The following is a 12,026-nucleotide window of genomic DNA, read 5'->3' on the forward strand; positions in this document are numbered from 1 at the left end:
TCTCAGCTCGGTGTTATCGACCCGCGTGGCCTGGTAATCTGCTCCAGGAAGGGATATGACCTCCTTATCCCCAGGACTCCGCAGACGGGCCAGCATCTGTAGTTGCCCCTGGAGATCCTGTTGGTACCAGCTCATCCAGGGGTACTGGGAATTCCTCAGGATGCAGCGCAGGGTTTCAGCCTGTCCGCGAGGTACCAGGACCCGCCGGGGCCTCTGCTCCACGAAGCTTGCCGTGGCGTCTGAAACACACAGGCAGGCCAGGCTAAGGTCCTGGGGGTAGTGACCACCTCCAGAAGTAACTAGTTGCAGCCAAATCCTGAAAAGGGGATCCCATGAGTCCTGCTGAGAGGAGATTGTGGGAAAAGGAAGGGGTACTTTCAGGGCAAGGAGCAGTGCGGGGAGGATCTTGGCAAGGCTGGGATCAGAGAGCAAAGCTTTCTGTGTCTTCAGGTGCCCCAGCGACCCGGTCCCGCTTCCCTGCTTTCACCCACCCAGTGGCCGTCTCTGCCTGACGTCTGACCTGTTCTCACGGCAGCCATGAGCACCCAGCCGCAGAGGATGAGAAACAGGACCATTCCCTGGCCCCACAGGCCCTCTCCAGCAGGGCAGCGGGCCAGGGGGCCGTGGGACGGGGCCAGCCAGGCAGGAGGGCAGATTCTGGCCTTTAAGGTGGCAGTTAGTGGCTGACACCCTCTGCGTTTGACACTCAGAAGGGAGTGGCTTTTCCAGGAAACTCAACATCTTCTCACATCATCTTCTCACAGTGGCTCAAACCTCAAGCTGGAGTTTCCTGTTTTTATGCACCCACACGCACTCACACACATCCCCACGCCCCACACGCACCGGGTGGCTCAGTGAAGGTCCTTGGCCCTGCACCCTCTCAGCTGCTTCATGGAGATTCCTAGAACAGTGGCCCTGAATCTCTGCCTCAAATCTCAGTGCCACCAAGCAACGCTTGTAGGTTGAACAAAGGCCTCTTCACATATGCGCAGAGGCTGCTACAAGGCAACGCTGGGCAGTAGGCTTCGGACACTCACCTCCAGTGACCTGTGTTTCCCCCTGTAAAAGCAAATACAAACTAAACATAAGAGGCTCAGTTCTGTTGACAGTAAGAGAAGAGAACTCCCTCCCCTCTATTTTCTTAGAGCATTTACTCAGGAAACTTGTTAACTTCCTTCTCTGTCTCTCTGAAATGTACCTAAATCTTATTAAAAGATAAATAAGCTCTTGCCAGCATTAACACCGGGGATGTCTTTCTCAAGGACCTGCAACCTTCTGTTTGGAATATAAACATCAGGGAAGGAGAGCCTTAGTCGATAGCAGACGCCTCAAACCAAGTTGCAAAATGATGCTGTCATAAAGACATGGCCAGTTTGCTTTCCCTTTGGTAAAGCCACTGAGCAGACACAGATGGACACCCCAAACATCAGGTGACTTCAGCATGAACTGCGGATTAACGAGCAGGCCTGGGGAGTCCTGTCGTTTGAGGACGAGTCATTGCTTAACTTGAGAACACGTGTGTAATGGATTCAATACATTGGCCTGCATGAAAAAGATAGATTTCTTTTTGTCTCTGCGATCTCTTAACAAAACTCCTGTGATGTGCATCTCATTCTGATGTAGTGCTTATGCGAGAATAAAACTGCTTCCCTGCTCTTCTACCTTGCTGGAGAGATTTTCTGAGTTGGGAGGGGATTTTGGGTTTTAGTTGTATTTTCCCAGCAATTCACAGTGTTGCCACGACGTGGCCGTGTGACCTTGGGCCTCAGTTTCTTCATCTGTAAAATGGAGATATAATAAAAGCTATTTCATCGAAGCAAGTGGACTAATACATTGAAAACATCTCAGGACAGAGCTTGGCACAGACTGAGTACTTAGTAAGTGCTGCAATGGGAAATTTCCCGTTCAATTAAAGCATGGCAGAATTAATAGTAGTTTTTATCGGTCTTTTATCTCCTACCATTTAGTAATCAGCTGAGATTAAAACCACAAGTTCTCATAACTTTTTAACACTGATAAGAGGCCTTGTGTTTTGGAAGCCAATAGTCTGAGAAATTAGATTGCAAAGGCCCATACCTACCGTCTCGGAAACTTCAGCATTTTAAAGACAGCACTATGGAGACACTGAGGGGCTTAGGAAGCAAACTGTACTATTTCAGGACCCGGGGCTGCACTATATTCAAGTTGGTGTCACAGACACTCGATAAATGAAGAAAGGAAATCAGAGCCCGGCGAGGCCGCAGACCCAGCTCCCCAGGGAGTCTGCATGTCAGGGCACGGCACTGGCCCGACGTCCCGGGGATTTGTGCCTCTCAGAGTCACTGTTTTTTGTTCTGTTTTGTTTTGTTTTGTTTTTTCCAATCTGCTGAAGTTTCGATACATATGACAGTAGGGTTCACACGAGTCTGGCAAAGGATGACAGTCACTGATGGCATTTGGTGACCGCCTAATGCAGTCTATCATTCACTTAGCTTGCTCACTTTGAAATCATGTGGTTCTTGACTTTTAAAACAAAGACAGGTTTTCATTCTGTACAATTCCGTATCTAAAGTAACTTTGTTAACGTTGTCTGTATCATACTCTTTCAAATGTGCCTAATCTAGATGCGCACAAGATGTTGATCATACTGTGTACTAAGTAACTAAGTGCCAATACCCTTTCATGGGGGTCACAATCTGGTTTTTTTAACTATAGGTAAGTTTCAGATGTACAGCGTTGTAAGGTGACATCGGTACACACTAGAGTGCCCACCGCAAGTCTCGTCACCATCCGTCACCGTGCAGTTGACTGTGACCCCCTTCACCCATTTCACCTCCCACCCCCTTCCCCTCTGGTAACCACTGCTCTGATCTCACGTGCTGATTCACTTTTGCCCCCTTACCCAGTGTCCCAGCCTCGTCACGCCAGAGGCAGATGAACTCTGGGGAGCATTGCCCAAATCACCCCTCCTGAATACCAGAGCAATGCCCACACCGAGATGAGGTGTCCTCGCCTCGTGCACTTAATCCTGAAGTTTGCTGTGGAGACAGAGTCACTCTGGGGCTTGGATGGTGAAAGGCACTGGGGCTGGGAGAGGGGAGGAAACTGGGACTGGAGGGAAGAAGGAGAAGACGTAGGGGAGAGCCCCCTGGAAAGTCAGCCCCGGAGCAGAGATGCCCTGAGTTGCAGTCACTGGCCCCCACCTCGTTCCTGGGCCCCCGCCTCTCCCCAAGGCCAGCGCTCCGACCAGAGGGCAGCTTGCAGGAGGAGATGCTGGTCCCTTCTCGGTTTACAGGGCTGGCTGTCCCGTCTCCCTTCGCTTTAATCCCCAAGTGCGATTGGGATCAGAGTGGCTCTGACACTCCTGTTATCTCCTCCCTGGGTTCCCGTTCCTCAAGGTCGGTGCCTCCCCGGGCTCCTCCTCTGGTCTTGGCCCGGCTCCCGTCCCGGCCTAGGTAAGCCTCTTCCTTCCAGACGGCTGCCCAGCTGCCCACCTTCTCTGCCCTGCTCAAGAGTTGGGCGTTATGGTCGCCCCCTTGGGAAAGGTGTTTCCTCCCCGCCATGCCCCAGTGACTACTCAGGTGCTCCCAGCAGCTGCAGGCAACCTCCGCTGGGTCCTTACCAGCTTGGATGAGCTTGGTAGGTAATGAGAAGAATCTGAGTGCCCTGAACGGAGCCAAAAACAGATGCTCCAGCTTCTGTCCGTCCTCATTTAAGCTGAATTCCTGTGTGGAGATGTGTGGTGCAGTTTCTATGCCTCCAGGCACGTGTCCTTGTTAATTTTTCCAGTCCTCTCCATTGTCTGTCTAATGCAGGAAGGACACTGAGGGTCAGACGAGGCGATTTCCAGCTCTGGACCAGCTGTGTCAGATGCTAGAGACTTTGGCCCCCTCCCTAAGGAGCAGCCAGCAAATGACACCAGCTCCCTCCACCAGGGCCAGCCATGGTGGATGTGTATGGCAGGGGGCTGCATGCCTTGTGGGTGTCTGTGACCTAAACAAATAACAGAAAGAGCACTGTCCTGGGGGCAGGGCCCCTGTGTTCCCGTGTTAGCTCTGCCACCGACCGATGGACGATCAGCCACTATGCGTATTTCTCCTTGGTGCTTCCATTTCCTCATCTGGAAATGAAGTGGACTGGAATTTTTGGAAGATCAAATGGATCTAAAGTTCCTTTTCACTCTGGTGTTCCGATATTCTAGTATCTTCCATCCTTCTTTGTTGCCCTCGAACCGAAGTGCTTGCCAGTGGTGAGGTTGGCCAGGTCACCAGTGGAGAGTCCCCGAATGTGACTTCTCTGCAAGGCCATTTGTGGGAGGAAGGGAAAGGCACAAAGCATCCTAAAGGCAAATTCACTTTATTCCCCATTTTTCTCCCTCTCCTTCTCCTCCCTCCTCCTCCTCGTCCTCACTTCTCCCCAAGAATGCGCAGAAACTCAAAGCTGCCCCAGACTCGCCCACCTGGAAAGCTGATTATGGCTCCTTTACCTTCATGCATCCTTCCAGGATTAGGAGTCAAGACTCCTCTGGGAGATGGAAATCATAGCCTTCCCTTCCTCCCCTCCCAACACCTCCTCTCCTTCCTGTGCTGCAGGGAGGCTGAAAGGCTGGGTCATGTGCACCCACCCCGCCCCATCTGTGCCTCACTTCTGTATAGAGATGAAATAGAAAATGCCCATAAAAACTGGGGTAGGGGACATATGCCAGAGAGCAGTGCTGGAAAGGACATCTAAGGCTACAGGGATGGTTTGGGGGGGCGGAGGGGGAGTGCAGAAAGGGAGAGAATGGAGGGGAAGAGAGCGAGAAATAGAAAGGGAGGCACAGAGAAACATCCTCCTTGATTTTGCAGGGTCCCCATAGGCAGGACCCCGGCATGTGGTTGAGATGGAAGAGTCTGAATGATTTATTCCTGACAGTTTCATGCCAGGTCCCTACTCCAGGGCAAGAGCAATCTGCCCTGGGCGCCTTCCACCTCCCCGGTTACGTAAGCGGCACCACTCTGAGCCCAGAGATAATCAGATCAGAAGAGCCCCCGTCGGTCCCTCCCCATGGCCCAGTGCCTGGCACAGGTAGGCGTACATATAAGTCCGTACGTCTTGAGTGTCCATCTAAGGAGAGGGGCTCCAGACCCCAGCAGCCATGGCCCGTGCCCTTCTCTTCCAGCTTCTCCTGCTTACGGCCCTGGCAGCCCCCTCCCAAGGCAACCGCCTTGGCCCCACCTCTCGGCTGCGTTATTCCAGGTTCCTAGATCCTTCTAATGTCATTTTCCTGCGCTGGGACTTTGACTATGAGGCTGAGATCATTACTTTTGAGCTCCAGGTCCGGACAGCTGGCTGGGTGGGCCTGGGTGTCACAAATCGCTACACCAGAGTGGGAAGCGATCTGGTTGTTGGCGGAGTCCTGCCCGACGGCAATGTCTATTTCTCGGTGAGTCTGAGGGTGAGGGTCTCTTGCTGGGCGGAGGATGGTTCTGAATCCAGGAAAGATCCACATTTTCCAAACATTTCCAGGGACAGGCTCAGAACACCAGCTGTGACTGACCTCTCCCTACAGAAATGGTCCATTGGAGAGTTTGAATCTAAATCTTCCAGACTGCAGGTCCCTAAGGTCTGAGAGAGAGAGTATTAAACCACATCCTCAGTGCAGGTCACCAGGGGAGAGTCAAAGCTGTTTGGGATACAGTCCTCATCCTCAGTTACCTTTAGGCTCAGATGGGTGGATTGCAGCATAAAACAGTCTAATAGCTTAAAATTGTCATGCACTTTTGATGAAGCGGGCATTGGTCCACATTTTTGTATGTTAAACCTCACAGCATCACCATAAGCTAGATGATTATGATCACATTTTACAGATGAGGAAGCAGTTCACCCATCTTCCAGTCTCATCCATTTAGAACTGCATTTCTATGGTGAAGTGTCAATGTTAAGAGTCACATAAGAAGATGAACAACATAGAGAATTCAGAGAATAAATGAGCATTAAGGCTCAGGGATAGAGGAATATTAGGATTTATAGAGATGAGATTTGAAATGGGAGAAGTAAAGCCAGGTCAGGTGGCTTCACTCCATCAGACACCAGCCATCCCTCTTCCCCAGGAGTCCCCCCACCCCAGGATGTCATGCTCTCTCCTAGGAGAAAACTACATAACAAAGATGTGGGTTCTGCTAACTTAGTTCTTTGTGGGAGCTAAAGGGACCCGGACTCCTCCAGAGCCGTGACCATCTGAGGCTCTTGGTTTTACCCTTCGACCTTCACTGTTCCCCAGGACCAGCACCTGGTGGATGAAGACACCCTGGAGAAGGACGGGAGCCAGGACGCTGAGCTGCAGCGGCTCACGGAAGATGCTGTCTACACCACCATGCGCTTCTCCAGGCCCTTCCGCTCCTGTGACCCTTATGACAAAGACATCACGGTAAAAGAGGGAGGGGAGAAAAGCGTTCCATCACAAGCTGCTCTTCATTCTGGGAGGTGAAGTTACCCCACCCTGGAATATCCATGCAACTCAGTCTCTGTTCCTAGGACCCCCATCTCTCTCAGCCTTTCCAAGCACTGCCCCCACATCCTGCCATCTCTGCGAGGCACCAGCCCTCTAAAGGGTGGCCTCCCACTGACTCAACCCCCAGGCCACCCTCTCCAGGGCTCCCCTCTTGAAGGACCTGCCCAATCTCATTGAACTTCAGAGCATCACATACCAGATGTGGACACAGGCTCAGAGAGGGGATGCAAGGGTGGGGGTGTGACTCACGCAACATTTCCAGCAAGTTAGCCTCTGAGGCCGACCTGGAACCCGACTAGTTCTGACTCCCAGTCTGAAGTCCCCTTCCTTCCACTGTGTAGACGTGGGCTTGTGTCGGTCGTGGGGTATGGGTATGTGCAAGGTGCTGCTTGTGGACTGCAGCACCGCCATGCCCTGGACACCCCCAGAGTGACACCGTGAGGGTGCTGGCCGCCTACGGCCTGGATGACACTCTGAAGCTGGATCGGGAGCGTACTTTTGTGAAGTCCATCTTCCTGCTGCAAATGATCCAGCCTGACGATCTCCATGTCCCCGAGGACACCATCATCCATGACTTGGAGCTCACTGATGTAAGCCCCACCTCCCCACCCAGCTGCCTCCAGCCCCCTCCCACCTTCCGCTGAATCCAGACCTTCTTGCACCCAGTATTCAGTACGTTCCTGATATTGAGGTTATTCCGACTTCCCTCACTCCCCTGGGGATGGCCGGCCTGGCCCTCACGTGAACGCCCTTCCCGGTCCTGTCCCTCCCCCTGCTTCTCCGGGAGCCTCACTCCCGCCCGCTCAGCCTCTGTGTATCCCCCTCCAGTTCCTCATTCCAGAGGAGGACACCACGTACGCCTGCACCTTCCTCCCTCTCCCCATCGTCAGCAAGAAGCATCACATCTACAAGGTACAGCGGACCAGTCAGTGGGACACAGGCCAGGTGGCTGATCCAGGCAGCGGGCATGGTTGACTCTGAAGGGACGGCGTTCGGAAAACTGCTGGGGGAAGCAGGAAGGAAGTGGAGAACATGGGGGCCAGGCCGGCTTTGGGGGAGATGATACTCTCATGATTTCCGGAGCCCAGAACTACAGCCCCCAGTTTAATTCGATTCCCACAGGGCAGCAGGGATTTTAATGAAGGTCATTGGCAAATAAGTGTTTGCAAAGAACAAGGTGTAAGTCTTACCCTGGGCCCAGAATTGTGTTCTTTTAGCCCAGGAAGAAGTGTAGGGTGAGGGGACGTGGCTAAAGGCTGTCAGGTCGGCGAAATCCAGCTAGAGGAAACTCAGATTGGTCACCTGATTTCACGTTTGAGTGATTTCAGTTTTGATCAGATAAATAAAAGTATGGTCTTACAATGTGTATCAAACATGCCAATTGTTTTCTTTAGAGAGTGACCCCAACAAGGCATGGTTACATGTTCGGATGTAATGAACCGATGAGGTTACTAAGGGAAAGTTGGAAGTCTTGGGATGTTCCCAGGTCAATCTAATATGCTGTGCCCTCAGGAAGGGGTTTAAAAAGGGGGAGGGTGAGAGAGGAGTCAGACTGAGTGCGAGGCTAGAGGAAGTGATGGGTTGGGGAAGAAAAAGCAGAGGAAGTGGAAGAGAAGGAGAAAGAGAGAGAAGTGGGCACTGGGCATAGTTTTATTTGGGGAAAAAGAATAGGGGTTAAGGACTTGGCACAGACGATCTTGACCGTGCTCCGTCCTGCTTCCCCCGCCCAGTTTGAGCCCAAGCTGGTGGACCGCAACGAGACCATGGTGCATCACATCCTGGTGTACGCCTGCGGCAACGCCAGCACTCTCCCCACGGGCATCAGCGACTGCTACGGCGCTGACCCCGCCTTCTCCCTCTGCTCGCAGGTCATCGTGGGCTGGGCTGTCGGGGGCACAGTGAGTCCCATGATGAGGGAAATCGCTGACTCAGGGAGGAGTGTGTTGTGGGGATTGCTGGGCTGAGGGAAGGTGGGCAGTCAGGGGAGGTCCGGGAGGAGGACAAGAAGACAAGGGCTGGCCCTGGGTCCCTGCACCTGGTTCCCAGCCCTCTTGCTGCCAAATCGCCCTCCCTCCAACAGAGTTACCAGTTCCCAGACGATGTGGGCATCTCCATTGGGACGCCTTTGGACCCCCAGTGGATCCGACTGGAGATTCACTACAGCAATTTTCACAACCTGCCTGGTGAGCATCCAGAACATTTATGGTAGGACAGCTGGTGAGGCTGGCTGAGTCCTCCAGGCATCAGGAAGGTGTGGCAGGATGCCCGATGACTCCTTTTGCTCACAGCCCCACCCCTGCTTTCCCGGGCCTCTTTCTCCCCGCGCTGTGACCCGGCCTCCTGCCTCCTGTGACCGGTCCTTCCCGCACCAGGTGTGTACGACTCCTCGGGGATTCGAATGTACTACACGTCGCAGCTGCGCAAGCACGACATGGGCGTCCTGCAGCTGGGCTTCTTCACCTTCCCCATCCACTTCATCCCCCCGCGCGCCGAGTCCTTCATGTCCTACGGGCTGTGTAAGACGGAGAAGTTTGAAGAGGTGAAGCTGGGAGGCGCGCCCCTCCTGAAGCCCCTTGCTCCCCATCACAGATCTGGTCTGGTCCGCCAGCGCACCAGCCTGAGCCCCAGCCTTGGAGAATGAGCCTGGGGCTCAGGAAAATCACTGGCCTGGATTGTGCAAGGGAAGGCAGGAGTCAGGGATTTGGGGGCTGGAAGGGGAACCTAAGGGGTAGAAAATACAGGGTTGTGCTCAGTCATAAGAGGAAGGTGTCAAATAACGAAGGTGGAAAATCGAGGAGCAGGGCAAGACGAGACTTGCTAACAGACCAGGCGCATCTCCTCCCTGCCCCGCCACAGATGAATGGGGCCCCGGTGCCGGACATACAGGTGTACGGTTACCTGCTCCACACCCACCTGGCGGGCCGCGCTCTGCAGGCCGTGCAATACAGGTAAGGAGGACACGGACTGGAAGCTCTCCCTTCTGTATCTGCGAATAAGTTTGAGGAATAATTATTTCTCCTGCAGCATAAGGTTATGCTTGGTTGGGAGTGGGAGGCGGGAGGAGTTAGAACTCTCCCTAGAGCAGAAATGACAGGAAGTAAGGTGGAAGGAGGAACTTTTCTGTTTCCTGGGCAATCTGTGCCCACAGAATGACCCACACGCTGCTTCTTTGCTGGGAACCCCTCCGTAATCCATCCTCTCCTTATTCCTGTCCCCTCCCCTTGTCTCCCTCCAGAAATGGAACCCAACTTCGAACAATCTGTAAAGATGATTCCTACGACTTCAATCTGCAGGAGACTCGAGATCTACCTTATCGAGTGGAGATCAAGCCGGTGGGAGTCTGGGGGGAGGCCTGGCTGGCGTGGGGGGGGGGCGGGGAGGCAGGATAGGCGCTCATTACCATCAGCCAGGAGAGTTCTAAGGCTGTGCCTGTCCCTCCGCGTCTTACCTCCAGCCTTTGTTTCACTCTGTGCAGGGAGATGAATTGCTGGTAGAGTGTCACTACCAGACGCTGGACCGCGACTTCTTGACGTTTGTAAGTGCCTCTCTCCCCACCGTGGTCCATGGCACTAGTCCCTGGACCTAGAGCCCCATCCCTGGCCTTCGCTATTGACTGACTCAGATTATTCCACTGAAGCCCCTTTCTTTCTCCAAAGGTATTTCCCATTCACATGGGGCTTTTCATGCTCTCACGTCCCCATGATTGTCAGATGTCAGATACAAAGATCCCCATGTTCTCTGTCAATGACCCCTTAAAATTATCACACTCTCTCTCTCTTCTTCTCCAGGGGGGTCCCAGCACCATTAACGAGATGTGCCTCATCTTCCTCTTCTACTATCCGAGAAACAACATCTCCAGCTGCATGGGGTACCCTGACATCATCTTCGTGGCCCATGAGATGGGGGAAGAGGCATCAGAGTGAGTCACCCCGGAAGATAAGACCCTTCAGTGTGACCTCTAGAAGTTAGATAACTTGTGTACAAACTATTTGTCTGTCTTTTTCTCGTGCACTACCTGATTCAGTCCAAGCCTGTGTTTACTCTCAAGTAGTGAACCCTTCATCACTTGGGAGTACGGGTCCTCCCTGACACTCTGATGGAAGCGCTGAAATTCCTTTCCAAGAAAAACGCACATCTATGGAGACATATCCACATTTTACAACCAATTTCAGGATATTTATTGGTTCCCTGAAGTCACTCCATCAATCTTCTTGAAATTCATGGCCCTCAGTTTAAGAAACACTTCTTTAAAGAGTCAGAAGTTTCTCTCTTTCACTTTTAAAAAATCTCACCTCTGGGTTCTGATGACATTTCTCCTCCTGCCATGCTCATGGCTGTCTCACTGAATTGTCAGACATTCCTCACGGCTTATGCCCATGTTGAACTGATGCTAACAAAAGTGAAGCTATTTTATTTACATTTGGTCAAAGCTTTAAGTCAACCTGAAGCCAGTGTCTGATCCTCCTGCCCACTGTAGTTCCATGGAAGGCATGATGGCCATGAACAATGTTGAATGGACCCCAGAGAACATTAAGAAGGCTGAGAAGGCCTGCAAGGAGGCCCAGCAGACAGTGATAATAAAGACCATTGATGTAAGTGTCCCAGGAGACCCCACCGTCTCAGGGTTGGGGTTGGACGGGTGTGGGATGGTGCTGGACCAAGCCAGGAAAAGAGAAGAATGAGAGATATGAATGACCATGGCAGGAACGCTGGGCCAGAGAAGGAGAAACTGAGGGAGAAGAGGGCTGATGATGCTCTGGGTGTGGATTGGAATCTCCGGGGCAGCTGCAAGGACTGGGGAAAACCAAGTAAGGTCTCTGGAGAAGAAAGGAAGTGGGGATGCTTCCGCCAACCTTAACCCATTTTCTTCCTTCTTCTGCAGGAGATAGTGGAAAACACAACAGGCTGGGTTCAGGAAATCATCCCTACTGCCCGGGGCCCTTGCTCAGAGTCCTCTGGAGGCAAAGTGGAGCCCCAGGACAAAACCCCTGCAGGCTTCTGGACAGCACCAGTGGCCCTCTCGGGCTCCAGCACTGCTACCCCAAGGCGCCCCCCCCTGGCTGCTCTCTTGCTTGGGCAGGGGGCCGTCTCTTGGCTCCTTGCCACCCTTCGGTCTAGAGTCTGACACTGTCTCCTCATGTCCCATCCTCAGGCCCTTCTCTGCTCAGGCCTCCCCTCATCATCAAGCATAGAAACACTCCCCTGCTTTGGCCCCCAGAGTCCCCCATCTGTGCCCCTCCCCATGACCCTAGCCCAGACACTGTAGACCTGGGCATGCCACAGATTCCATAAAGCCTCTTCCATCACGAGCTCTACAGCCCTACAGTCCATCCTTTAAAGCTTCAGACACACAGGTGGGACCACACATTTTCTAATAACATTTAGAATCAAGGCTGCGTAAGGTGATGGCTCTCTGAGAAGTCTAGTGCCCCGGCTCGCTCAAGGGGATGCCATGTGGGGAGGAGGGGGCTTGAATGCAGAGGGGGGAGCCTGGTGAACCCTCTTCATCCCATGCTGACCCTGGAGGGGCTCCTGTTTCTCTTTCCTTCTAACA

General features: G+C 53.0%; 1 protein-coding gene across 1 annotated transcript; it reads left to right on the forward strand.

The window, feature by feature from the left end:
• Window positions 1-5,116: 5,116 nt before the first annotated feature.
• On the forward strand, window positions 5,117-11,597 carry LOC102542397 (putative DBH-like monooxygenase protein 2). Its single transcript, XM_072965385.1, has 13 exons — window positions 5,117-5,404; window positions 6,242-6,388; window positions 6,901-7,062; window positions 7,301-7,384; window positions 8,203-8,370; window positions 8,553-8,655; window positions 8,845-9,011; window positions 9,329-9,420; window positions 9,708-9,804; window positions 9,948-10,007; window positions 10,261-10,391; window positions 10,950-11,064; window positions 11,355-11,597. The coding sequence occupies exons 1-13, from the start codon at window positions 5,117-5,119 to the stop codon at window positions 11,595-11,597; spliced, it is 1,857 nt and encodes a 618-aa protein (XP_072821486.1).
• The last annotated feature ends 429 nt before the right edge of the window (window positions 11,598-12,026 follow it).

This window comes from Vicugna pacos, chromosome 7 (genome assembly GCF_048564905.1).
Source record: "Vicugna pacos chromosome 7, VicPac4, whole genome shotgun sequence".
Classification (NCBI taxonomy): domain Eukaryota; kingdom Metazoa; phylum Chordata; class Mammalia; order Artiodactyla; family Camelidae; genus Vicugna; species Vicugna pacos.

What these genes read in the sequence shown, in the direction of transcription:
- LOC102542397 (XM_072965385.1), top strand. Translation starts at nt 5,117, where the DNA reads ATGGCCCGTGCCCTTCTCTTCCAGCTTCTCCTGCTTACGGCCCTGGCA. An exon ending in CTTATGACAAAGACATCACG is followed by an intron (nt 6,389 to 6,900) that starts GTAAAAGAGGGA and finishes GGACACCCCCAG; the next exon opens with AGTGACACCGTGAGGGTGCT. An exon ending in ATGACTTGGAGCTCACTGAT is followed by an intron (nt 7,063 to 7,300) that starts GTAAGCCCCACC and finishes ATCCCCCTCCAG; the next exon opens with TTCCTCATTCCAGAGGAGGA.